The sequence below is a fragment of the Boleophthalmus pectinirostris genome, unplaced genomic scaffold (genome assembly GCF_026225935.1).
Source record: "Boleophthalmus pectinirostris isolate CB_2022bp ecotype Guang Dong unplaced genomic scaffold, ASM2622593v1 HiC_scaffold_19, whole genome shotgun sequence".
NCBI lineage: Eukaryota > Metazoa > Chordata > Actinopteri > Gobiiformes > Gobiidae > Boleophthalmus > Boleophthalmus pectinirostris.
In genome coordinates this window covers 19753057-19780357 of record NW_026571140.1, presented here as the reverse complement: position 1 = coordinate 19780357, position 27301 = coordinate 19753057, and the positions used below count along the sequence as shown (strand labels likewise).

The 27301-nt window shown below is 39.1% G+C and overlaps 2 protein-coding genes across 3 annotated transcripts in view; one reads left to right on the top strand and one right to left on the bottom strand.

Annotated features, from left to right (window-relative positions):
• nfatc3a (nuclear factor of activated T cells 3a) overlaps window positions 1-27301 on the bottom strand; it is a 313699-nt gene that overhangs the window by 17096 nt on the left and 269302 nt on the right. The window lies entirely within an intron of this gene.
• Window positions 1268-26405, top strand: tln2a (talin 2a). Of its 2 annotated transcripts, none has more exons than XM_055155051.1 (56): window positions 1268-1427; window positions 1661-1758; window positions 2661-2790; window positions 2871-3023; window positions 3289-3431; window positions 3518-3645; window positions 3782-3845; window positions 4523-4627; window positions 5675-5830; window positions 6172-6273; window positions 6390-6466; window positions 8238-8418; window positions 8548-8661; window positions 8765-8873; window positions 9020-9228; window positions 9735-9833; window positions 9920-10087; window positions 10450-10584; window positions 11010-11169; window positions 11366-11532; window positions 12257-12385; window positions 12500-12613; window positions 12742-12855; window positions 13037-13171; window positions 13326-13454; window positions 13534-13636; window positions 13776-13984; window positions 14059-14178; window positions 14261-14458; window positions 14551-14690; window positions 14764-14857; window positions 14952-15041; window positions 15134-15256; window positions 15324-15467; window positions 15539-15700; window positions 15867-16007; window positions 16083-16264; window positions 17437-17569; window positions 18047-18148; window positions 18399-18569; window positions 18646-18792; window positions 18957-19058; window positions 19130-19249; window positions 19353-19499; window positions 19851-20017; window positions 20122-20305; window positions 20426-20551; window positions 20794-20910; window positions 21041-21226; window positions 21316-21423; window positions 21787-21892; window positions 22449-22573; window positions 23102-23290; window positions 23360-23542; window positions 23624-23749; window positions 24109-26405. In XM_055155051.1, exons 1-56 carry the CDS (start codon window positions 1292-1294, stop codon window positions 24235-24237), a joined length of 7629 nt encoding a protein of 2542 aa, XP_055011026.1. In that variant the 5' UTR covers window positions 1268-1291; the 3' UTR covers window positions 24238-26405. The 2 variants fall into 2 exon arrangements, with proteins under 2 accessions (XP_055011026.1, XP_055011025.1); XM_055155050.1 differs by having other exon boundaries at window positions 20122-20320.

Below are 27301 nucleotides of genomic sequence, written 5' to 3'. Positions count from 1 at the left end.
TCTGGCCCTCAGTGAAGATGATCTGTGGAAGGAAGCAAACAAATACCACCCAAGTAGCAGACAATGGTGGCTTGAACTTGAGATCTAAATTATAATGGGTAATGGCCTTTACGCTGAAATAGATACGTCAAGGTTGTGCCCATGGGATAAAGACAGAAAGACTGAATTTCAAAATGGATACTTGAAATACACACTCAGCCCACATTGTTTCTTCAGGGTCATGCAAACTAAACCTGCATGGCAAATTCAAATGTTCATTTGAATTAATGAAAGTACAAACAAAACTCATAATATTCCTAATTTTAAACAAAAACATGTTATAATATTCAGAGTAATTGCAAATTGCACAGTATTGTTTTATATCATTTTAAATAATACTAACAATGTTCTAAATAGCTTTATTTTTGAAAGTATTTTTGGAACTATTAACTGTATAGTATATAGCAATAATAGGTGAATGGAGAATACATATGCCCCACACAGGTTGCTTTCATTGTAGCCCTATTTTATGTAATATTCTTCTTTACCTGTGCATGAGCTCTCTCCTCCATTCCCCCCACACATCACTCTGACTGTGAACAAGTCTCACATAGGGACCAGATTCTGTACACTGCAGTCAGGGTCATGGTTCCACAGAGGAGAGAAAAGGCGCCGTCTGTACTTGAGCCGTAGCGTGAACCTTGTGACCTTTGAACCTTGACCTCCTGAAACAGAGGAAGACTGTGTTCCCACTGGTTCAAGACAGGAGATGCACTGTTAAAAAGTCTTTCCTGTAAATGTACTGAAAGCGTAATTTTGTGATTTTGATGATATTGAGTTAGGAGACTGTATTTGAACGTAATGTCTGTAACAATACTATATGTCAAGTGAAGAAATTGAGTTGGCAAAAGAAGGGGTAACAGGGAAAGAATGAGTATTTTCTTCAGATATTCTGCCAGATATCTTCTTCTGTTGTGTCTTTGGCCGTAACCAGATGGGAAGAATACACAATGTGATAAAATGCCTGTCAAGTCTTTTTGTTTTATGAATATAAAGCAGTCTGGCTGTGTAAAGATTAGAGCTTTTACAACACACATGATTGTTTGTGGTTTTTTTTTCTTGTAATGTGTGAATTCTTTGCTCAGTTGTGTTTTGCATGTCAGACTAAACATTTTTGAAACGTGAATATTACTGAAGAATACTGAGTATTCATTTTATAATGTCATTCAACACAATCTTCATTTGGCATTTTGTCTTGACTTTTTTCTGTCCTTTTCTGTCCAGGTGTCCTTAGCTGCAGCCACCCGTCAAGATGGTGGTGCTGTCGCTGAAGATCTGTGTTCGCCATTGTAACGTGGTGAAGACTATGCAGTTTGAACCATCTACAGCTGTGTATGATGCATGTCGAATCATCAGAGAGAGGGTCCCCGAGGCGCAAACTGGACAGGGTAAGAATCCAATATATTCTAAAATACAGCATTGCTTTAAATATTTGGTGGAAGGAAAATGTAATTGTATAATGTGAATTTACTAGTGTGTTTGATTGTACGTTCATGTTCTACCTTAAAAGACAGTCTTTGTTTATAGTCTTAATATTGTTGAGGAGTTGTTTGGCACATTACAGTATGAGGTAATCTTTTAGGGTTATTTAATTTGAAAACATTTGTGTCTTCCATTTCAGCCTCAGATTATGGCCTGTTCTTGTCCGATGAAGACCCCAGGAAAGGCATCTGGCTGGAGTCTGGCAGAACACTGGACTATTACATGCTTCGAAATGGGGTAAATGTCCTAATCTGTTTATCCACTGCACACAGGGACACACAGATGCACAAATAGACCGTCACTGGACTGTTTATACTGAGCAGTGTGTGGCCACAAGTTAAAAGAGTACACATGCACACAGGTGGTTATCATGGGAGATTTGCTTTTGACCCCAATGAAAAAATGCATAAGAGTGAACAGAACACAAACTAGATCCCAGAATGTATTAGTTTATTTTATGTATATATTTGCAGACTTGCCAAACTGTCCAAAGACAAGTAGTAACAATCAAGGGTTTTTGGAAAGAGTGAGTTCAAAGTTAGCCCTGAAACTAACTAGCTATTTACAAGAGAAAATGTTACTAGAATTGTAATTTTGGGTTGTAAGATTAGTGGCTGGGTCAGGCTAAATTTAAAGGGGGAGAAAAAGAATAGAAAAAATATCGCTATTTTGCTTAGACAAAACAGTTGAGTTTATACTTTTGCTTCAGTTAGTGACAACAAAAAAGGGGCTATTTGCACATATTCTTTTCTTTGCTCTATCAAGGATTTTTGCTGTGCACCTTCTTGATGTCTAGTGCCAACCTGTTCTCTGGCTGCCACTACCAAAACCGTGTGCCTCCCTGTTATTGTATTAAAGCGGTGTTCCCTCTGAGCATAGCAGGGTTTAAAGTTTTAAACTCTAAACGGTTTCCCTCTTCATTTGACCAAAGGCATCTTCAGGTGCAGGGCATGACTGTGACCAATTATTCTGAACCAGATCTTTTCATTGTTGAGACTAGGAGGGTGAAGAGAACTATGAGTGACAGCCCTTAAATATGTGTTCTTGGGCATATATATGTATTCTTCACTCTCATTTTAGTCTTTTCATTTTGTCAGTATTTTCCTAATATGAAATGTTTCCTCTTTGCCTCTGAGCAGGACATCCTTGAATATAAGAAGAAGCAGAGGCCACAAAAAATCAAAATGTTGGACGGAGCAGTTAAAACTGTAATGGTTGATGACTCCAAGACTGTAGGAGAACTACTTGTGACAATTTGCAGCCGAATAGGTACATGGTTAAAGCTTGTAGGATATGTAATGGCATTGATGTATTCATTTAGGTTTTCTAAATATCTTCTATTGTTGTAGGCATCACAAATTATGAAGAATACTCATTGATCCAGGAAACGGTTGAAGAGAAGAAGGAGGATGGCATGGGCACTCTTAAGAAGGACAGAACTCTGTTGCGTGACGAGAGGAAAATGGAGAAGCTTAAAGCCAAACTTCACACAGATGACGACCGTAGGTTCTTGAGAAAGCATATTATTTATATGTCATATTATTAAGCAATACCAGTCTTCATTTTTTTACAAATTAAAGTGGCTACATAGATACTGGCAGTGCATTTAGAGTTTTTATTGTATTTATTCAATATAAAAGACAGATGAATGTGCTAGCATGTATCTGAGCAACTTTGCTGAGCAACTTTGATTCAGTTTCAAAAAAAAAAAAGAGAGAGGGAGAGAGACAGATTAAATCATATTGTAAAAAATTTTCTTTGTTTTAGTGAACTGGCTGGACCACAGTAGAACTTTCAGAGAGCAGGGGGTTGATGAGAGTGAAACCCTTTTGCTTCGCCGTAAATTCTTCTACTCAGACCAGAATGTTGACTCTCGAGATCCTGTTCAGCTTAATCTCCTCTATGTCCAGGTAGGACACATTACCAATGCATTAGTCTTCTTTTATGCTTATCACATGACCCTGACTAATATTGTTATTCATGCCTTAAATTCCAGGCTCGAGATGACATTCTGAATGGTTCTCATCCCGTATCGTTTGATAAGGCTTGTGAGTTTGGAGGCATTCAGGCCCAAATACAGTTCGGACCTCACGTTGAGCACAAACACAAACCTGGATTCCTGGAGTAAGTCAAGTCAGCATACTTCAGTTTGAGCCAGCAGAAAGATAAACAGACATTTTAAGACTTAAAACTACAAAAACTCCATTTTAATGAAAGCAGAAAGATTTTTCCCTCACAGTCTGTATTTTTGTGTTTCTAGCTTAAAGGAATTTTTACCCAAAGAGTACATAAAGCAAAGAGGAGCAGAGAAGAAAATCTTTCAGGTATGGCCTCTCTAGTAGTACAATACCCTCAAGAAATAGTGGGGCTCAAAATTGTGTTAAAAAGGCACGCATCACATTTCTTTACACTTAAAACGCAAAACGTTTTTTTTTTTTTTTCCAAAAAATAAAACACTCAACACACAATTTCTACATCTTTTACTTGGTTTGATAAGTTTCTTGAGGAAACACTGTTGTGTATTAGTTACCTCCGCCAAGGAGGTTATGTTTTTGCCGGCGTTTGTCTGTTTGTCTGTTTGTTTGTTTGTTTGTGTGTTAGCAACATAACTCAAAAAGTTATGGACCGATTTGGATGAAATTTTCAGGATTTGTTGGAAATGTGAAAAGGAAGAACTGATTTCATTTTGGGGGTGATCCGGAAGAAATCCTGGATTCTGGATCACTTTGAAATTTTTGTTAACATTGTGGTAAATGGGGCCAAAAATTTAGTTTCTCAATATCTCGGTTAATTATTGACCAAACCCCATGAAATTTGATTCAGGGATGGACAATGGGATCCTCTTTCATATTCCAAAGGCTGATCCGGATCTGATCCAGAAGACTGATTTTATCGCAATTTATATAAAAAATGGGGGTAGTCCTTGGCGGAGGTCTGCGCTCTCTGAGTGCTTTTCTAGTTTATATTGAAAGTTACTGTTTATTTGTTTTTTTTTTGACAGGAGCATAAAAACTGTGGAGAAATGACTGAGATCGAAGCTAAAGTGAAATATGTGAAACTAGCACGCTCTCTGCGCACGTACGGAGTGTCCTTCTTCTTGGTTAAGGTAAAAGTTCTTTATTATGTGAAAAATGACAAAATAAAAGCAACACTTTTCCTCCACTGCCCACATATATATGCAAGAAAGAATCCCTCCTGTGAGCAGTTGTGCGAGTGAAGGATTCATATTGTTTATAAGCATTTGCAATTTTAGCCTGCCACAGACCCATTGCACAGACTTACTGTATATTCTGTCACCCCACAATCTGAAGCGTACACACAAACAGAAGAATAACAAAATATATTGCCATACTGCCATCTCACAGCAGGATATTCATTACAGGAAAGGCTGCCTTGATGTTATCTACAGACCTAATGTCTATCCCATCAACATAGTGCAGCCATCTCAATCTCTTATTTTTTTTCCATAAATGTTGCTTATTTAGGGCTCACTTGCAACTGTTTTGCATTATGTCTCATTACTCTGGAAAGTAAATCACTGATCTAAAGGCCCCAGGAAGTAATCCAAATCTCCTCTTAAGATGTCAAAATTACCGGCAGTGCCTTAACATGTGTCACATTTGTTTGTTACACATAAAGAAAATCAAATGAAGCAGAATTGTGTTTAAAATAACAATGGAAAATCCAGCCTCCTGTGTGTTACCTATAACCCTTTGGGGGTTAATAGGACCTTTGGGAAGGTTTAGACACCTCACCTCTGCCCTTGCTTCACAGTACATCGCGTTTGTCCATTCACAACATGTGCTCTTTCTGAGCAAACGCTAAAACAAAGAAAGAAGTGTGAAATTTTATGTTAAGTCAAATCTGTTGGCTGTTTGGCCTGATTAAGATACAACAACAGTTAATTAATTCCTAGAAAAAATAATTTTGAGAAGAAAACACTACACTGATTGGCGTGTCTGTGAAATTGGAATGATTTCACACTGTTTTTACTGATGGCTGTGTTTGAATCTAGTGTCTGTAATGAAACTAAATTTGCGAAGACAGAAGGTTAAAGGATCTTTCAAGTGAATAGCTTTCATCAGGATCTTGATTGGCTGTTGCATTTTTGTTTCACATGCAGTGTTTTGACTGAAGATACTTTTTATCTCAGGAAAAGATGAAGAGCAAAAACAAGCTGGTGCCTCGACTACTGGGCATTACCAAAGAGTCAGTGATGAGAGTGGATGAAAAGACCAAAGACGTGGTTCAGGAGTGGCCTCTTACAACTGTCAAGAGATGGGCAGCATCACCTAAAAGCTTCACTTTGGTAAAAAACTAAAAAGAACACACCAGATTCTCTTTGGAAAAACGAATGACTGTCATTGTGAAGTTGTTTATTTTTTCTTCATTTTGAGAACAATGACAATTAGAGCAACCATAACAATGTTGTTGATTCTAGCTCTCAGTGTTCTTATTCATACAGATCAAAATTTTAAACGATAAATACAGTTACTAATGACTTTGTATATACATTGTCATTAGTGCAGTAACAAATGATTTGCAACAATCTTTTGTTTACAAATATTTATGCTAGGAATCTTTATAGTGATTATTTGATTGATGCCATAATTAGTTAATTTCAGAGTGGTGTTTATTTTGTGTGTGCAGGACTTTGGAGAGTATCAGGAAAGCTACTACTCTGTGCAGACCACTGAGGGGGAACAGATCTCTCAACTTATTGCTGGTTACATAGACATTATTCTCAAAAAGGTAACACTGCTTAAAAAGTACAAATCACTATTAAAGTGTATACATGTCAATGTAATTTGCAAACATTGGGATAACTACAAGTTACTACCCATTTATGTTTATGTTTCTTTCTGTAGAAGCAAAGTAAGGACCGCTTTGGGTTGGAAGGGGATGAGGAGTCGACCATGTTGGAGGAGTCTGTGTCCCCTAAAAAGTATGGTCAAGTGTTTATAATCCTTGGACAAACATGCATCTCATCTGTCTATTTGTCTAGTAGAGATAGACCTACAGCAAGCATAAGGGGCAAGGAAATGTGTTATTTATCAGTACATGTTCACATGTCACTATGGAGCATGGTTTTTACTTATTATTTAGAAAACCAATATTGCACAGACCTCCTTTTTCAATTTCCTTTTTGGTATGGCCTTGCCCACACATCTGTCTTCTAGAAGCTCATTTCAGCACATGGATGCTTCCTTAGCTGGCCGTTATCCAGAGAGATAATCATTATGTGAGGAAATCTAGCAGCACTGGGCAAGTGAAGGCTCTATCCGAACATTTCCTGATTAGATGAGTATTGGCTCATTTATCCACTGTGGCCTTGTGTGCAACTTTTTTTTTCTTTTCTTTTACTTTTTATTTAGGCTGTGCCTGAAGGCAAGAGTCTTTAATACTGTGGACATGTTGTTAACTAAACTCTGGAAAGCCCTATCTAAAGAAAGGAAAACAAAGCTATGTTCCTATTAGGGTGCAGAGAGAACACTTGGTGGTCTCCCTCTCTGTACATTTATGCAGCATGCTGCTATTAATTTTCATCACATCATCATTTATATGATTTCAAGCATAATATATGCCAATGATGTTCATTTTGTCTTCTTATATACTTTAACTTCTTGGATTCTTTTTAAAGACAATACAGTAAAGTGTGTTTACCTTGTTGACATCGTTCGGCTGCTAGCTGCAAGCCATCTTCAGAACTGTCACCGGTGTTGGTGGTGACGTGTGGTTACTTCCTGTAGGCGTGGTCAGCCTGATGGACCTGGCAGGTCGCTCAGACTGACCACCCCTCCCGTCGCCTGGTGTTCTCTGGAGGAGGGTGTCCCAGGTGTGTGAAGCAACAAGCACTCACACAATGTCAATATCCCAGCTGGGCCATAAACAAAGGCAGACAACAAGTTATCAATAAAACCAACAAACCCCAAGGACAAAATCCCACAAGAACAAAAATGCAACGCCATATACGAAATTCAATGCAAATCATGCAATAAATCATACATAGGGGAAATGGGCCGGGCATTTCACATCCAAAAAAGGGAACACCAAAAGGAATGCGAAAGGAAACATCAGGGAGACTCACCAGAACAAAAAGACAAAGCAGAACAGGAAAACCTAAAATCCGCCATATCAGACCACTGTATAAGAAACAACCGCATTATGGAATGGGACGGGGCTCGGGTCATTGGATTGGAAAACAACAAGTTCAAACGCTGGATCAAGGAGACCATTGAAATCAGAAAACGAGGCACGGACAGCATTAACCGTGATGATGACGCGTTCCTCCTTTCACACACCTGGGACACCCTTCTCCAGAGAACACCAGGCAACGGGAGGCGTGGTCAGTCTGAGCGACCTGCCAGGTCCATCAGGCTGACCACATCTACAGGAAGTGACTCCAGCTGATATACGAAACGTCACCAGCAACACCAGTGACAGTTCTGAAGATGGCTTGCAGCTAGCAGCCAAAACATGTCAACAAGGTAAATACAATTTACTGTATTGTCTTTAAAAAGAACCCAAGAAGTTAAAGCATAATACATATTTTAGATCATGTATGTGTTGTCATACATCCAGTGGCATAGTATCCAATGGCATAGTATGTGTGCACATTTCTACTACTACTACTACTACTACTACTACTACTACAGTAATGTGCACTAAATATATATCTTGCTATTCAGCATATGTTTCTGCTGATTTGTGTACAGGTCCACCATACTTCAGCAACAGTTTAACCGTGTGGGTCGAGCGGAGCATGGGTCTGTGGCACTGCCAGGGGTCATCCGCTCTGGCTCCATTGGCACAGAGTCCCTCAGTGTGGGCACCATGCCGTCAGCTCAGCAGCAAATCACTATGGGTCAGATGCACCGAGGTCACATGCCTCCACTGGTATGAAAGCTCCCACTATGTCCCTCCTAATAAAGGTTATAATTAATGTTAGCATTGGGAGTAGCACTCCCATCATTAGCTTTCTAACTAAACTATAATTTTTAAACTATAATTTTCCTCAATTTGTAGAGTTCAGCTCAGCAGGCTCTTATGGGAACCATCAATACCAGTATGCAGGCTGTGCAAAAGGCCCAGATTGATCTTGGAGAAGTGGACAACTTACCTCCACTTGGACAGGACATGGTATGGAGCAAATTAATTCACACATTGAATATGTTTTAATGACTTGGCTGTCATGTACAAATAGGAAATAAAATGTTTTTAAACAATAATTCCCTTTGTGTAGGCCTCTAAAGTGTGGATACAAAACAAAATGGATGAGTCCAAACATGAGATCCACTCTCAGGTGGATGCCATCACTGCGGGAACAGCCTCAGTTGTCAACCTCACAGCAGGTCAGTGCATTTCAAAAACTAATTTTACAGGTGGTTTCACATCAACACATTTATCCTAACAATGTACTGATCATTAAGGGATATAGAACTAAACTATTCTTTACAAACATGCTTTTGTCTGAAAGTCTTCTTTGTTTTGTAACCAGGTGATCCAACAGACACTGATTACACTGCAGTGGGTTGTGCCATCACTACGATCTCGTCCAACCTGACCGAAATGTCAAAGGGTGTGAAGCTGCTGGCTGCTCTAATGGAGGATGAAGTGGGTGGTGGTAACGACCTGATGAAGGCTGCCAGGACACTGGCTGGTGCTGTATCCGATCTGCTGAAGGCTGTGGAACCTGCGTCTGGAGAGGTGTGCTAGCTTGTCCCTAGCCTTTTTTTTTCATACAAATTTAATCTTTAAGTCAATGCGGATAAACATAATGATAAGGATGCAAAATGTTGGAATTAGCAATTCCTAAATACACTGATAAACATGTATATTATAGGTAATAGACACAAATTTACAACAATAGCAAATAGTTGCTGAATTAGGGAAATGTTTTGTTGTGGCTCCACATAATAACACAGTTTCAGTCACTGGGGTGCAGCTTTACACTGACAGCCAGTCTTATGATTTTGGCCTTTTTCTGCTTACTGCACCTGTAATGGTGAACAGCTGTGGAGCAGGTTGACATTTTCTTGTTTATTGTAAAGTAAAGAAGCTGATCTATTATTTTGCAAGATTACACTTTTCTATTATTATTATTCTAAACTGTACATTATAGTAATGAAAAGTTAATATAAAAATCCTCTTATGAAGACTGATACAAAAAGACTGACATTTTCTTCTTGTTGCTGGACTATTTGGGCATGCAGCCAAGACAAACTGTGCTAACAGCAGCAGGCAGCATTGGTCAGGCCAGTGGAGATCTTCTTCGGCAGATTGGAGAAAATGAGACAGACGAGAGGTTCCAGGTAATACTGACAAAGTGTCTTACTTTACTTTTCTATTTAATATTTCTAATTGATGTTTTACTGACTCTTTTGATATTGTTGACCAGGATGTCTTGATGAACTTGGCCAAAGCTGTTGCTAATGCTGCCGCCATGTTGGTGCTTAAAGCTAAGAACGTGGCTCAGGTTGCAGAGGACACTGTGCTTCAGAACAGAGTTATTGCTGCAGCTACACAATGCGCCCTCTCTACCTCACAGCTGGTCGCATGTGCAAAGGTAGAGATGTTATCATTTTTCAATTCATTTAAGATGAATTACTGTTCTTATTAAATGTTAAAGTTCAGTCGTTTTCATCTTGTTCTGTAAATGTCTGCCAAAGGTAAGTATTTAAATGTGTCATATGAATTGCGTGAACTTTAATGTTTATAATATTTTCTTAATGTTATTTGGGAAAATGCTTGAATTCTGTTAATCTCTGTTGCACATTTTATACTTATAAGATTATATACAGATGAAATGTGGTGTCACAAGTGTATATATTTGATTTTTCATAAAAAAGTGGTAATATGGTTTTGTATCACCTTTAAAAACCTTCCTCCCTCTTATGAACTAACTGTACATTCCTAATGTTATTGTAGGTTGTAAGCCCTACCATCAGTTCCCCAGTTTGCCAGGAGCAGCTTATTGAAGCTGGAAAGTTGGTGGACCGATCAGTGGAGAGTTGTGTCCAAGCTTGTCTCTCAGCCACAGAAGATGGTGAACTCCTCAAACAGGTGCAATACATGTCTGTTCTTCTTGAATTTGGGAATGTGCAATCAAAACTGCACATAGGCTTAGGGAATGTGCAATCAAAACTGCACATAGGCTTAGGGAATGTGCAATCAAAACTGCACATAGGCTTAGGGAATGTGCAATAATTAATAGAACAGAAGAATGCAAGGGTTTGCCTGTTAAGGATAATTTAAGGGTCCTGTTGGTGCATCACTTGTGGTCATACTGGTCTCATATTTACTTTTTTTTATGGTGTTTGTTTATGTGCTACTTTGTGTTGTGTTGTCATGTTTTTTGATAAAAAATGTTACCCCCTGTCCCAAGACAAATTTCTCCCATGGGAGAAAATAAAGGATTATCTTATCTTATCTTATCTTAATTTTGACAAATACGTTAATGAAAATGACAAAGTTTTCCTGTGTTCAAGGTGAGTGCGGCAGCTAGTGTGGTCAGCCAGGCTCTAGCAGATCTCCTGCAGCATGTGCGTCAGTACACGTCCAGAGGAGAGCCCATTGGCCGATACGACCAGGCCACAGACACCATAATGTCTGTTACAGAGAACATCTTCAGCTCAATGGGGGATGCAGGTAGGTGCAGAGGATTTACTGTTTATTGAATTAGTCCATACAGATGCAGAACAGTATCAAGGATTAGTTTTTAATTTATTTACTTTTTGTACTTTACTGTAATTTAATTCTGATGGTTTCAATAATTATAAAGTAATAAACACAAATCAGATTTTTTGAGATTTTAACTATAATTGTTAACATTTATCCTCCGCAGGTGAAATGGTGCGGCAGGCGCGTGTCTTGGCTCAGGCCACGTCAGACCTGGTCAATGCAATGAGGTCTGATGCAGAGGCTGAGGTGGACGTGGATAACTCAAAGAAGCTGCTGGCTGCTGCTAAACTACTGGCTGACGCAACTGCACGGATGGTGGAAGCTGCAAAAGTAAATGAGCTGATATTCACACACTTTATTTATAGAAGGTGTTGGATTACAGCTGTGATGCTTCTGGTGCCAAGAATCTGTTTCAGGAGAAAATTGTTATTATGATGCAGTCCCTGCTCATTTAAACCTATATTTTATTTTTACTCTTAACCGTTTTTCATACCCTGGAATGTAATAAGGTCCTTAAGAAATTAAATATGTAGGTATAGATATAGAGATTGTTTTTGATTAAACATTTTTGCATAAATATATTTTTGATTATATAAAATGTTCTTGCTTGAAGTGCCATGTCATGTGATATATTCTGAAGCTCTTTAAGGATGTGAACATGCAGATTACAGCAGCACAAATAGCAGCCTGAAGTAATTGGTTCCAGTTGGATAACATTATAAGTGCGCAACAATTATGAGGTTAAATTTGAGCCCAGTGACAAAAGCAGATACAAATGCCCTGGCATCTGTAGCTGTAGCAGAGTTCCCTGTTAATTAACCTAATGGCTCTTTGCTCTATCTGCCCAACACCATGACTCACAGTGGAAAGTGATGTTGGTTTCCACCGTATAAATAAAATGGAGTTTAATTTGGCACACATGTCATCTGCTGCTGAGGTCTACACTTACATTATGAAATCTTGTTTGGCACAGATAAATAAATGCACATTACATAACACATAGTGTTTAGAAGGCTCTGTGTTGGTGTTAAATAGTGCACTGTGTTCATTACAGGGGGCAGCAGCCTACCCAGAGAATGAAGACCAACAGCAAAGGCTGAGGGAAGCTGCTGAAGGGCTTCGTGTTGCCACTAATGCTGCTGCACAGAATGCCATCAAGAAAAAACTGATCAACAGGCTTGAGGTTAATGAAGTTTGAGAAATGTGGAAAATATCTGGCAGCATCTGTTATAATATATTATAAACTATAAGCACATTAATATAATGAATTTAATTTTTGTTGATTCATAATCCTCAGAATGCAGCAAAGCAAGCAGCTGCCGCAGCCACACAGACCATCGCTGCTGCTCAGAATGCAGCAGCCTCCAACAAGAACACCGCAGCCCACCAACAGCTAGTGCAGAGCTGTAAGGTGAGTCAGACATGGAACCCTGTAAGTTTGTAGTTCATAAATAGATCTGATAATGTCCCTTTTGACTTATGCATAGAAGTTACCTTCTATAAGAACTTTTCTATGTATTTCATTATGCATTTTTGCAGGCTGTTGCAGATCACATCCCACAGCTGGTTCAAGGTGTGCGTGGAAGTCAGGCTAAACCAGAAGACCTTAGTTCTCAATTGGCCCTCATCATTGCCAGTCAAAACTTTCTACAGGTATGGTGTATATACACTAAGATGGTTATCAATACTTGTTTAAAGAGCATAATTTGCATTAGCAATCAGAGTGGAATAAATACCTTGATTTTGTATGCGTCATGTTATTTGCTGTATGTATGCAAGCATATACATTTTGCATTTACCTTTTTAAATACACATTTGATTACTCCTGCTACAGCCTGGAAGTAAAATGGTGACCTCAGCCAAGTCCTCTGTTCCCACTGTGACGGATCAGGCTGCAGCCATGCAACTGGGTCAGTGTGCCAAGAACCTTGCTACCTGCCTAGCAGAACTGAGGACATCTGCGCAAAAGGTAAGCATAGGAAAGTTGTACTAGCATTGTTCCAAGTGGTACTGGAGGGGTCAACTCATAACCAGAAAGCTTTCTGCAGTTGTTTCCTTTTGGGCAAGACTGTACCCAACTGGACATTTTTAAATAATAATACCGTGTGACTCTCAAACTACAGGCCCATGAAGCCTGTGGTCCTATGGAGATCGACTCTGCTCTTGATGCTATTCAGACTCTGCATAATGAACTACAAGATGCCAAAGTGGCCTGCAGTAGTGACCAGCTCAAACCACTTCCTGGTGAATCGGTAAAATATGTTTGATTCTGTCTCTTATAGCTCCATCTTTGTCCTCATTTCTGCTTATTAAAAACTATTTTTATTTCAGTTGGAGAAATGTGCTCAGGATCTGGGCAGCACCTCAAAGTCAGTTGGATCTTCTATGGCTCAGCTGCTGACCTGTGCAGCTCAAGGAAATGAACATTACACTGGTAAGAATGGCACACTGTAGTGAACCTACATTTTAAAGACATTGCATTACATTATAATCATTATTATCATCTATTACTCAGTTCATACTAGTATATTATGTCAATATGAGTTAATGCAGAACCATCACTTTGTCAAAAGGCATAGCTGCCAGAGAGACTGCTCAGGCCTTGAAGACTCTTGCACAGGCAGCTCGGGGTGTAGCTGCTTCCACTACAGACCCAAAAGCTGCGGTTGCCATGTTGGATTCTGCACGAGACGTTATGGAGGGTTCAGCACTCCTCATCCAGGAAGCCAAGGAGGCACTCATTTCACCTGGAGATGCAGAGAGTCAGCAGCGCCTAGCTCAGGTCTGTTAAACAACTTGTACGTTTTCTAACATTTTTAAATCTACTCATTGATGATATATTTTCCATATCTGCAGGTGGCCAAAGCTGTTTCACACTCTCTGAACAATTGTGTTAACTGTCTGCCTGGTCAGAAAGATGTAGACATGGCTCTCAAAAGCATTGGTGAAGCTAGCAAAAAGTTGCTGATAGAAACCGTAAGTGACATAAATAATATGAGTATAGTGTTGATGAATTCGTAATCAGTGAGTGATGAAAAAATTATGTTGTTTACCCCAGATACCACCAGCTTCCAAGTCCTTCCAGGAGGCCCAAAGTGAGTTGAACCAGACAGCAGCAGACTTGAACCAGTCAGCTGGGGAGGTGGTGTATGCCTCCAGAGGCTCCAGCAGCCAATTGGCCGAAGCATCTGGAAAGTTTAGCCAAGACTTTGACGAGTTCTTGGATGCGGGCATTGAGATGGCTGGCCACACTCAGGTAACTCATTCTACAGAACATTCAGCACATGATATCTTTAACATTGTCACACATTAATGTAATTGTGACTTTTCAACTAACTAAAATTTCAGAAAAAAGATGACCAAGTACAAGTGATTGGTAACTTAAAGAATATCTCCATGGCATCTAGCAAGCTGCTTCTGGCTGCTAAAAGTCTGTCTGTGGATCCAGCAGCGGCAAATGCCAAGAACCTATTAGCAGCTGCAGCAAGGTATAAAGTATTATAAAATATTGATACTGTTTTTTTTAAACTAATAACTAATAAATCTTTGTTTGTTTTTCAGAGCAGTCACTGATAGCATTAACCAGTTGATTACACTGTGCACCCAGCAGGCTCCTGGGCAAAAGGAGTGTGACAATGCTTTAAGAGAATTAGAGGTAAAAAAACAAAAAAAAAAACAACTTTTGAATGCTGAAGTACATAGTACTGTAACAGCTACAGATCATCACAACCTCTGCTTCTCCCTTTCAGGCAGTTAGGGGAATGCTGGACAACCCTAATGAGCCTGTCAGTGACCTGTCCTACTTTGACTGCATTGAAAGTGTCATGGAGAACTCAAAGGTACATACAGCACTTGCTAAGCTGAATATTATAATAAAAAAAATACCATCATCAACAGTCTGTTTGTCAGGCTTCACAATTTCTGTCTGTAGGTCCTCGGAGAGTCTATGGCGGGTATCTCTCAGAACTGCAAGACCGGAGATGTGCTTTCATTTGGAGATTGTGTAGGATCAGCCTCAAAGGCACTTTGTGGCCTGACTGAAGCCGCGGGACAGGTGAACCTATAGTGCACACATTCAAAATGGGGAGAACATATCTTCTAACATTTTGAAATTCCCTAAGGCGTCATACCTTGTTGGTGTGTCAGATCCCAACAGTCAAGCAGGGCATCAAGGACTTGTTGACCCTATTCAGTTTGCTAAAGCGAACCAGGCCATTCAGATGGCATGTCAGAATCTTGTGGACCCAGATAGCAGCCCATCCCAGGTATGTAGTAGTTTTCTGGATATACAGTTAACTAAAAGGCAAGACATATTCCTTATAATTCTCTTTTGTAGGTGCTCTCAGCTGCCACCATAGTTGCCAAGCACACATCAGCTTTATGTAATGCTTGTCGTTTGGCTTCATCAAAAACGACTAACCCAGTTGCCAAGAGGCACTTTGTCCAGTCAGCCAAGGAGGTGGCCAACAGCACAGCCAACCTGGTCAAAACCATCAAGGTGTGGAAATGTTTGCCAGTCGTAGAAGAAAGTTGACCCTTTGAGCGCTAGAATTCGAACATATCTCTAAAAATGACAAAGGCTCTAATAGTCTAGTAATTTAACATTTTAATCAGATTAGGGTTTTTATTTTTGTTTGAAGCTTTTTTGTTGTTGTTGTATTTAGGCTCTGGATGGGGATTTCTCAGAGGAGAACAGAAACAGGTGTCGAGTTGCCACAACTCCACTCATTGAGGCTGTAGAAAATCTAACAACATTTGCTTCCAACCCCGAGTTTGCCAGTGTCCCTGCTAAGATCAGCAGTGAGGTATGAGTTTGCAATTATTAATATGTTTTTAAATTAATAACATTGTCCATTCACCAATGCATTTTCTCTTTGTAGGGGTCTGCAGCTCAGGAGCCTATCCTCCAGTCTGCTCGCTCCATGCTGGACAGCTCCACTCACCTGCTTAAGACTGCACGTTCTCTGGTCATAAACCCTAAAGATCCGCCCACCTGGTCTGTTTTGGCTGGACATTCTCGAACTGTTTCTGATTCCATCAAAGGCCTCATTACAGCCATTCGGTTAGTAAATAAATTTGAACCCTTTTCCATAATGTTCCTAACCTTACCTGGTGTTGTCTTAAATGCTTATTACTTAAACCTGAATAAAACATATTTTCAAAAGCACAAAACTTTAAATGCTTTCACACCACAAAGCATGTCTCTTGGTTAAAGCAAAATGACATTGCTTTTGGTGTTCTTTAAACTTCATAGAAATTGAGACAGATTTAATTGTTTTGCATTACAAAATACCAATACTAAGGTCTAGTATACTTGTATAATGTCCTTTTAATTTGTATTTATTAAATATTCTTTAATAGAATAATGGTACTGGCTAGACACTAGTTGTTCTGAAGAAGGCAAAGCTGAAAGCTGAAAATGTGTGTAGCTAGTGTATAAAGCTGTGCTGATACATCATGCCAGATTTTTGATGTTGCCTGGCAACCATGCAGACCATGTTCCTACATCACTGCCAAATCTATGTCCATTTTTTATTTATCTAAGATTTACTCCCATGAAAAGGTCTGCTTTAAAAACAGATCTTTTTTATTTTTTATGTTATACTAGACTTAATCCAGCCATCTAAATATGATTGCTGCATTTTACAGGCTTCATATCTTATTTTGGCCAGGTGTATAGGAGGAAAGAATGTGTTCATTTTTAAGGTTTATACCCTGAAGAATATCTATACATTGGCATTCTCTCACAGCTGGCTTAGCATCTTTTTCACTTATTACAGCCACTGATTTGACAGCAAGTGGCAGCCTGCCCAGGATATTTAACATTATTAAACAATATGTCTCAATAAATTAAGTGGCACTCCTTTAAATGACAGCAGCTTTTTTTTTTTTTTTTTTTTAAACAGTGCAACTTTGAAATGAGTATGTAACTAACATCAAATTCAGCCTTTGTAGTCCGTCCCCTGAACCTTTTAGAGGCTAAGGCCAATTTAGCTGCCCAGCATGATCTGTTTGCTGAGCTAGACCTTACAGTCTATTTCAGTAGATCTGAAATGAGCAACAATCTGAAGAAGGGTCAGATAAGGAAAACCATGTCTGGAGCTCATCTGCCACTAACTGTGTCAATATTTACTTTTCTGACTTTCTTTCAGTACTTTTAAATTTAATTTTTCCTGTAGATCATTCTTCTGTCCTAATGGTTTTCTCCTCTTCCTATTTTCCATTTATTCTCAGGGACAAGGCCCCCGGCCAACGGGAGTGTGACTCTTCAATAGATAACATCAACAAATGTATCCGGGACATTGAGCAGGCCTCGCTGGCAGCAGTCAGCCAGAACCTACCCAGCAGGGACGACATCTCACTGGAGGTAAGCAGCCGTCACTCTGACTATGCTTCCAATATCTTTTTGCATACATTTGTTGTTTTTATGTTTTTACATTTAAAATGTTTTTAACATTTATAAAACTAATAAACAGCATATAATTGTTATAATGTATAAACAGGGTGTATGAGGGTTTTGGTACCGTGGACAACCCATAGATGTGTATTACGTCCAGCCTGGCTGTCATTAAGTCTCACTTTAACATGGAGTGGTCTTTATTTTTTATTGGCTAACTGTACTGTTGGGATTAAAATGTTTCAATTGCTTAAGTAACTTTTCAAAGTAATAATTTGCAGCCCTTCCCACACGTGTTATTATAATACAAAATTGACTTTCTCTTGCTCAGGGCAAATGCTTGCCTTTGTAACTTTCTCCCTTTCTCTTTGCAGCAAATTTCCACTGTGATTTTACCTTTGTATAACAGTAAAGGCTAAATGGATTTTTGTCTGCTTCTTTCCCCAGGCACTTCAAGAGCAGCTCACATCCACCGTGCAGGAAATTGGCCACTTAATTGACCCCGTTTCCACAGCCGCCAAAGGCGAAGCTTCTCAACTAGGACACAAGGTAGATATAGAGCAAGAATCTATTTGCCTTAATGTTGTGACTGCATAACAAAATGGAACTGTACAGGTTGCATGATGTTTAGATTACAACTATAAAATATTGTATTACATAACTATATTGCACTATTTTATATTATACTTATTTGTTATCTTTTAAGTGCATTTCTATTGAATTCAATATTAACATATTAGTACAAGTAAATATAAAACACAACTGTGTTTATATCAAGTATTTGTATCTGGTGTTTCAGGTGACTCAGTTGGCTGGCTACTTTGACCCCCTCATAGCTGCTTGTGTGGGGCTAGCCTCCAAGCTTAAAGACCACCAACAGCAGATGACCTTTCTGGATCAAACTAAGACTTTGGCTGAGTCTGCTCTTCAGATGCTCTATGCTGCAAAAGAGGGAGGAGGAAACCCAAAGGTGAGGCCAAAACTGAAGAAAGAGAAAAGACACCTATACCGTAGAGCTAATCATAAGACCTATCTTTGACCTTCAGGCTATCCACACCCATGACGCCATAGCAGAGGCAGCACAACTCATGAAGGAGGCTGTTGATGACATTATGGTGACATTGAATGAGGCAGCCAGTGAAGTGGGTTTGGTAGGAGGAATGGTGGACTCTATTGCAGATGCAATGGCCAAAGTGAGTGTTACATGTTGTAATCATATGCAACAAAATAGTAATTCTTACATCAACCTCTTCACATTTATGCATTTAGGTTTTTGATTTAGTAAAGAATAATGCAGGCTCCTTATTATCACAGACCACCGTAAATGTCAACATTTCAACCTGTGCTTCCTCACCAGCTTGATGAAGGTACTCCTCCTGAACCTGAAGGCTCTTTTGTGGATTATCAGACCAGCTCAGTGAAATATTCCAAAGCTATAGCTGTTACAGCTCAGGAAATGGTATGTCTTAGCAGCTTGTATCACCAGTCTTCAAAAATGATAAAACTAACTGTTCTCTGTACATCAAACAGATGACAAAGTCTGTGACTAGTCCAGATGATTTGGGAGCTCTGGCTTCTCAAGTGACAGTGGACTACAGTCAGCTGGCTGTTCAGGGTCGCTTAGCTGCTTATACAGCAGAGCCAGAGGAGGTGAGGGGTAAAATGATTAAACAAAGGAAATTGAGTTGTTTGTATTGGTTTTGTACTTCAATAAAAAGATAATGTGCTGACAGTGTGTTGTTTTTTGTGGTAGATTGGCTTTCAGATTAAGACTCGTGTTCAAGACCTGGGACATGGCTGCATCTACCTGGTCCAGAAAGCAGGAGCCTTACAGATCACTCCATCAGACGGTTTCACCAAGAGAGAACTTATAGAATGTGCTCGAGCAGTCACAGAAAAGGTAGGTTCATTTGCTGTGTAGTGTATTAACAGCCAGCACTAAAATTCCATAGTTATTTTTCTATACTCTAATACATGCACATATTGTGTGTATTTGTTTTAGAAGTATATCCTGTAAAATTGTTTATTATTCATTTAAATGGTCATCAGGTTACAATTCCTATATTCATTAGACTGTAGTTTTTTTTTTTTTAAAGTTCAATCCAATTTCATTGATCATTTACCAAGTAAACCACATGCATTCTATTAAATTGCAAAGCGCCAGAAAATTCTCTTTTAGAATTTTAAATGGCTTATGTCATCTTTGAATTTTGTGGTGCGCTGTACTAATAAGTGAATTGTACACTTTTAGGTATCACTGGTGCTCTCAGCCCTTCAGGCAGGAAACAAGGGCACACAGGCCTGCATCACTGCAGCCAGTGCTGTGTCTGGGATTATAGCTGACCTGGACACTACCATCATGTTTGCATCTGCAGGGACACTCAATGCAGAGAATGAGGAGTCCTTTGCGGATCACAGGTGAGTCTTAATTGTGGGTGTGGTGGCAATAACTGTCACCTTGCATATATCTGAGAAATAACATTACATTCAATTTTGATAGATTTATTTTTCTTTCCTTCCAGGGAAAACATTTTGAAGACCGCTAAAGCTCTTGTTGAGGACACAAAGATGCTAGTGTCTGGTGCTGCCTCCGGACAGGACAAGTTGGCACAAGCGGCCCAGTCATCAGCCAAAACCATTACACAGCTCACCGATGTGGTTAAACTGGGAGCAGCAAGCATTGGCTCAGATGACCCAGAGACACAGGTCTTTAGCATTCAAGTAAACAAGTTCCCATAGAGGCTTTATTGAATTGTAATTGTATATGCATAATGGAAGTTTTAGTGATAAAGGTTTATAATGAGGTTTTCTGTGTCCCCTTCCCAGGTTGTTCTGATAAACGCTGTCAAAGATGTTGCAAAGGCTCTGGCTGAGCTCATTAGTGCCACCAAGTGTGCTGCTGGCAAAGCAGCAGATGATCCATCTATGTATCAGCTCAAGAGTGCAGCTAAGGTGAACCATGACACTATCACTGTATCATCTTTTGGAGCTTTCGCTCAAAACTTTTTGTTTAGAACATTCGATTTCAAGGCAATCGAATTTCCATTTTGTTATTCAAGCAAAGATAAATCCATGTGTCAGGTTCAAACGACATGGAACAACCATATATTTTGTACTTGTATCCCGTGTACATTTTAATGTAAGTATCTTTACAATTTAATATTAATTTTATATTCTTGTCTAATGCCTTTTAGGTGATGGTGACTAATGTGACATCTCTGCTAAAAACTGTGAAGGCTGTAGAGGATGAGGCTACCCGTGGTACCAGAGCACTGGAGGCCACCATAGAGTGTATCAAACAAGAACTGGGGGTGAGGAGTTCAGGTCATAAATGACTCCTGATATTAACCATCTATCTTTTTAAAATCACAATATACAAATTAATAATTGTAGCTTTATGCATTTTTGTGTATAATGTTGTTTTTTTTATTATGTGCTTAGGTATTTCAGTCCAAAGAAGCTCCTAACAAGACAACCACTCCTGAAGAATTCATCCGTATGACTAAGGGCATTACCATGGCAACTGCTAAAGCTGTGGCTGCTGGGAATTCTGGTCGCCAGGAGGACATCATCCACACTGCTAACCTCAGCCGCAAGGCCATCTCAGACATGCTCACCACCTGCAAGGTTCTAAAATTTATGATATAGATCTTTTATGCTTTGTTTCCTCTAGAGGTTTGTCTCTTGTTTTCTAAAAATCCAAAATATATTTACAGCAAGCAGCCTATAGCCCAGAGGTCAGCGAGGACGTAAAGAGAAGAGCATTAACATTTGGAACGGAGTGCACAACAGGATACATTGAACTGTTAGAACAGGTTCTATTGGTAAGATGGAAAAAAAAAGTTCTTAACAAAACGTAACAAAACTCTGGTTTTCTATTCCTTTTTGCATTAAATATTTTATCTTTGTCTCAAAAAATATATAGGTAGGTAGGGGCGGCAGTAGCTCAGTTGGTAGAGCGTTTGTCCACTGATCTGAAGGTTGGCGGTGCAATTCTAGCTCCCACAGAGATCAATGCTGTCGTTGTGCCCTTGGGCAAGACACTTAACCCACCTCGCCTCCAGTGTTTGCTTACACTGGTGTATGAATGTGTGTGTGAATGGATGAGTGGTTCCTTGTTGTAAAGCGCTTTGAGTGCCTTGAATGTGGAAAAGTGCTGTATAAAAATGTGACCATTTACCATTTAGGTGCTGCTGAAGCCCACAGTAGATCAAAAGCAACAGCTGGCAGTTTGCTCCAAAAGGGTTGCGGGTGCCGTTACAGAACTTATCCAAGCAGCAGAGGCCATGAAAGGTTAGATTTGATTCAACTGTTTTTGTTCTTTTGTACATTTGTTCAGCAGGAGCTAGTGACAACTTTTATGATCCAATCTACATACTTTTAATAAAAATGCAAGTATAGAATTAAGTATACTGTGTGCAGTTGTTGAAAGTGCTTGGGTAGAGTAGTATGCATTGTATGTACACTGGGCAATCAACTAAATTTTGTCTACCAAATCCAAAGGTAATATTTTTGTCCTCCTTTTTTGCCACAGATGGAGGTAAGTGATTTGCAAATGTCAATTATAAATCACGTTTTGAAATCCACTGCTGTCATTCGTCATTCCAAGCACAACGTTTTATCTACACATTGTGTATATCCCCATTCCTCTTGCTTTGTTTCATCTGCCACTTGACAATGAGCAATTGTCTCTTTTGCAGTGAATTGCAGTGCACTCTAGTTATGCATGGGTTTTATTCATTTCTGACTTTTTGCGTGAGATTTATGTTCTTGTTAAGCATGATACATTGGTGTGTTTTTATGCTTGGTGATACTGTTACACGTAACTAAATCTGTTTTTTTCATTCAGGCTCAGAGTGGGTGGACCCTGAGGATCCAACAGTGATTGCAGAAACTGAATTGCTTGGAGCAGCTGCATCCATTGAAGCTGCAGCTAAGAAGTTGGAGCAGCTCAAACCCAGAGCTAAGCCAAAGGTATGTTATACAAGTATGAATGTTACAAGTAGTGGACAACAGCAGAAAAATGTAGCTTTTCCCTTTGTGGGCCCTCTGACACTGTACTTACTAAGTGTTTGCTGGAGACTCCGCAGAAAGAGAGAGTGCTTTGTCTCATGTGTTTTCCCCTTTGTTCAGACACATTCCCATCAGCCCTAGTCCCTGTGTTTGATACATTAATCCAAACTCCACCCCTCCCTTCCCTCCTGCCCCCACCACCGGAGGCCTTCTCTGCAGGGCTCTGTCTGATATGTTTGATATATTAGGTTGTTAATCAGTCCCAACTATATATCAAACATATTCCTACAGTGTCCCGCTCTGTCTACAGACGTTTGCTCTGTGTATGTTTGTTTGTGCAGTTGTGTTTACAAAAATGCATAGATAAATTCATCAATATATTTTATTACAAAACTAGACCATAATTTAGTAGTAGTTCTCCATTTTAAACTGCTATCCTGCAAACTGAGTGTCTTGGTCTGGTCTGACAATCTGCTTTTTCTCTTTTAGCAAGCAGATGAGACTCTAAATTTTGAGGAGCAAATTCTGGAGGCAGCTAAGTCCATTGCTGCAGCCACAAGTGCCCTGGTCAAATCTGCATCGGCTGCCCAGAGAGAACTGGTGGCTCAGGGCAAAGTGGGCTCCATCCCCGCCAATGCTGTGGATGACGGACAGTGGTCCCAAGGATTGATTTCTGCTGTAAGTGCCCTTTTGACTTTTCACATGGCATACTTTGACTTGAAGTCATACACTAATATTTCCTGACAGGCACGCATGGTGGCAGCAGCAACAAGCAACTTGTGTGAAGCTGCTAATGCTTCGGTACAAGGCCATGCCAGTGAAGAGAAGCTCATCTCCTCAGCCAAACAGGTGGCTGCCTCGACAGCCCAGCTTCTGGTGGCCTGTAAGGTGAAAGCAGACCAGGACTCTGAGGCCATGAGGAGATTACAGGTTTGACAGTCTAGATGCATTTCAAAGTTTCATATGGAATCTCATGCTATCTCCATTTTAAAACATTTCCCCTATCCTCAGATTGCTGGAAATGCAGTTAAAAAGGCATCAGACAACTTGGTGAGAGCAGCCCAGAAAGCTGCTTTTGACAAAGCAGATGAAGACAATGTGGTAGTCAAGACAAAGTTTGTGGGTGGAATAGCACAGGTAATTTGTTTTTTGTGTATGTAACACTTAAAAAAGCTTAAAAGAGAAAAGCTAGTTGTTTATTATTACAAATTTTGTGTTCCTTTATTTCCCTTATTAAAAGGTGATAAACATATCTTTTTACAGATTTCCAGCTGGTTTCCATTTCAATGCCATTTAACACACACATGTCCAATATAAAAAAACAAACAAAAAAAACATGTAGACAGTTTGAAAATACTTGATCAAAAATCAACTGCAATTTTGTATGCACAGCTCTACTTGAGTGCACAAGCTCATTATTATAGAACATGGACATTTACAGACACATATTGTTTGACATATTTTACATTGACTGAATGATAATATTGTTCCTTCAGATTATTGCTGCCCAGGAAGAGATGTTACGAAAGGAAAGGGAGCTTGAAGAAGCCAGAAAGAAACTTGCCCAGATCCGACAGCAACAGTACAAGTTCCTGCCCAGTGAACTACGGGAGGATGCAGACTAAACCCCAGAGCAGGTGCCTGGCCCAACTGAAGAAGCACATCTGCGACTGTGTGCAATCTGGGTCTTTTTCCCTGTGCACATCCACAGCCGAACACTACAAAAACTTATATTTCAGAGCAGATTGAGCCCCATTAGATGACTACTTACAAGATTCAACCCAAAAATGATGATTGTGACAGGAAGACTGAAGAACTGTTTTCAACGTGTATAGCAAAACTACTTTATGACTGATGCAATCTCAACCAGAATGTGACAGGCCTGGGACAGACACTACAACACCTGTGCCCACAAGTTTGTCCCTGAGCCACACCCTTAACTGTTGCAGCTGAAATTTGTACTCTATCTGAAAATGAAGAAGTGATTGTAATACGAATGTCATGCGAGTCGTTCAACTGCAGCATAAACTCTTGCTTGGTACTGTTATAGAATGAATGCCGGCCATTATGCTTATGCCATCATACTCATTCAGTTTAGCACCTTAATTCCAGTTACTTTTTTCGTAACCCTGGTATAAAAAACAACCTTTTTATATCTGCGTTACTTGAACCAGTGTGCAGAATCTGCTGGGCAAATGGTGATATTAAATCGATTGTTTTTACTTTACCTCCTGATAACATTGAGCTTTGTTTGTCTTATGAATGTGCAACTGTTTTTTTTTTTTTTTTCAACTAAGTCCTTAATAATAATTTCCGTGTTTTATGTTTTCAAATAATTAAGAGTTTCTGCATGAGACGCCATAACTACTATTTGAAGGAATATTTATTTCACTTGAGTTTTTTGTTTTGTTTTTTTTTTATAACAAAGCTGCAAACATTGTGTATTTAGCACAATTTTTACATTATGCATAGACTTATCAAATGTTCTTTCACTTCGAGATAAAGCATTTACGTGGTACTAACAGAATGTGATGCAATAACGTAAATAGGGCATAAGGGGGCGACATTGTTTACCCCATGCATGGACCTGCATGGAATGACTGGTAGTTTTAAGGGAAATGCAAGGACAGAAATATTAAGAACTTTTGCACCTGTTTCGCTATCACACTGTTCTACTATTGTTTTTACTTCATGTTTGATGCACGTGTCTGTCTAGTTACTTTAAGGTTAAAGCAATACTGAAGACAAAATTCATTTAAGCTTAAATACTTTAAAACATAAGGAAATAGAACATAAATTATAGCAATAATTATACTTTAATGAATACAGTGTTTTGTTTCAAAAATGACTTCATTGCAAGACTATCTGTACATAGTCATTGCTGATGTCAGGAGTACACTACATGATTTCTAAAACTGCAACTGCATTTCAGTGCAATAGATGCAAATCTTTTGTTTACATGTCACTGTAGGTATGTTTTGTCAATTTTGTCTTACATTTTTGGCAAACTTAAACATAAATTGAACATAAATACTATATGATAAAGTAGGTCCTGCAGTGAAAATTGTGCATGGCTTTGCAGATCAAAACTACATCTTAATAAAGAACACACTCAATTCAGCCCTTAACAAAACATCCTATACAAATTAGTGGCTATTACATTTGTGTGTAATGTATTGTATGTGTCAAGGGGGTGTAGTCTGTAGTGTTGTTCTTTTTAGTGCCTTAGTCTTTAGTCCATACTGTGTCTGGTCAACTTGATTGATGGGTTCACCTCATCTCTGTCTCAAAAAGGCACAAGAAGAAATCTGTTCAAATGGATGCCTGATTTTTGGTCCCTTTTTGTTTCTCTAAGTGCTTAATGCCTCTAGTTTTTAACTATTTCCCTTTGTTTTTTGTGGGAATTATAGAGGTTTGCCAGATACAAAATGTGTTTTCTGAAATACGATCTCTATGGATACGTATGTGGATATTATATAAAACACAGTTTTGTACTGCATTCCGTTGGCATGCACCACCGTGTCTCTTCACTTAGTGACAGCCTGGGGATTCTGTCACCTGCTTAGTTAAGTCAACGTTTTAAAGTCAATTTCTGGATGGGCTTTTCCTGTTCTTAAGCCTTTAGGAAAAATAGATGTGACAAGAACATTTCAGTAAATGTATGTAACCATTAATGTTGTGGTACATTTTTGGGAGTAATTGAAGTATTCTGTACTCTTAAATGGATACATCATACAGGTATGAAGTACGACAATAAAGTGAGATGTTTAGCTTAAAATTATATTTATCTGGCCTGTGTAAAACTATTTTTTGTATTCGCTGAAAATAAAGCATTTCATTGTAACATTGTTTATCTGTGGTTTTGCTGCTTTTTCATCCGAATATGCACTGGTATGGCATGAATAAGCCACCTTCAAGTTATTTCCTCAGTACTTTGTACAAGCTGGCTTGTAGAATGATGCATTTTCAGTGCATGTTCTAGTCACTGTGTGACATGTTATAACATTCATATATGCAACATTTATCAAACTGCACAGTGCACAGCCCCTGACTTGAGATTATATTACACACTGAAATTGTATTATAAAACCTAGTTGTGTAATAAGCTTGCAACAAAAATAAAATTAATTGGCTTAAGGTGATCCACATTAGCCACCAAAATAAAATGCTTTATATTTGCATAAAGCACTGAACAAGCTTAGAATCATCAGGTTTGGCCATTTTCAAAGAATCCAATGTCTGTGTTTATACTTTTAATTCATTAATTTCTTTGGTTGAAAGGTGTGATTTTGAAAATGAGGCTTGGGTTTCTTTGCTTCTCCATCAGATAACTGACGGGACAAGATGGTATTCCTTAGTCAGCATTAAACATGACGCTACAGTGAGTTGAGGCTCAAACTGAGACCTGTTCTAAATTTATCAGGGTCTAAAACTCGAAGAGGCAATGTCAATTACAGAGGCACAGCTGTTCCTAGCTCCGTCCTCAACCCTCCCTAACACTCAACTGCTCACATTTTAGTTTATATTTAGTCCCCATGTCACTGTGGAAACATATTCAAGCCTACATTGCAGTTCAATGTGACTTTTAGAGGAGGAGGAAACAAATATGGCTTAAAAAAGGAGCATTGAACTTAATGGGAATTAGCAACTGATAGGAAGACAACTGATCCATTATTTAATGGCCTTAAT

Coding starts and splice junctions, on each gene's coding strand:
- tln2a (XM_055155050.1), top strand. CDS start 1,292: ATGGTGGTGCTGTCGCTGAAGATCTGTGTTCGCCATTGTAACGTGGTG. Junction 8,662..8,764: donor CTCCACTTGGACAGGACATG/GTATGGAGCAAA, acceptor CCCTTTGTGTAG/GCCTCTAAAGTGTGGATACA. Junction 10,088..10,449: donor AGCTGGTCGCATGTGCAAAG/GTAGAGATGTTA, acceptor ATGTTATTGTAG/GTTGTAAGCCCTACCATCAG.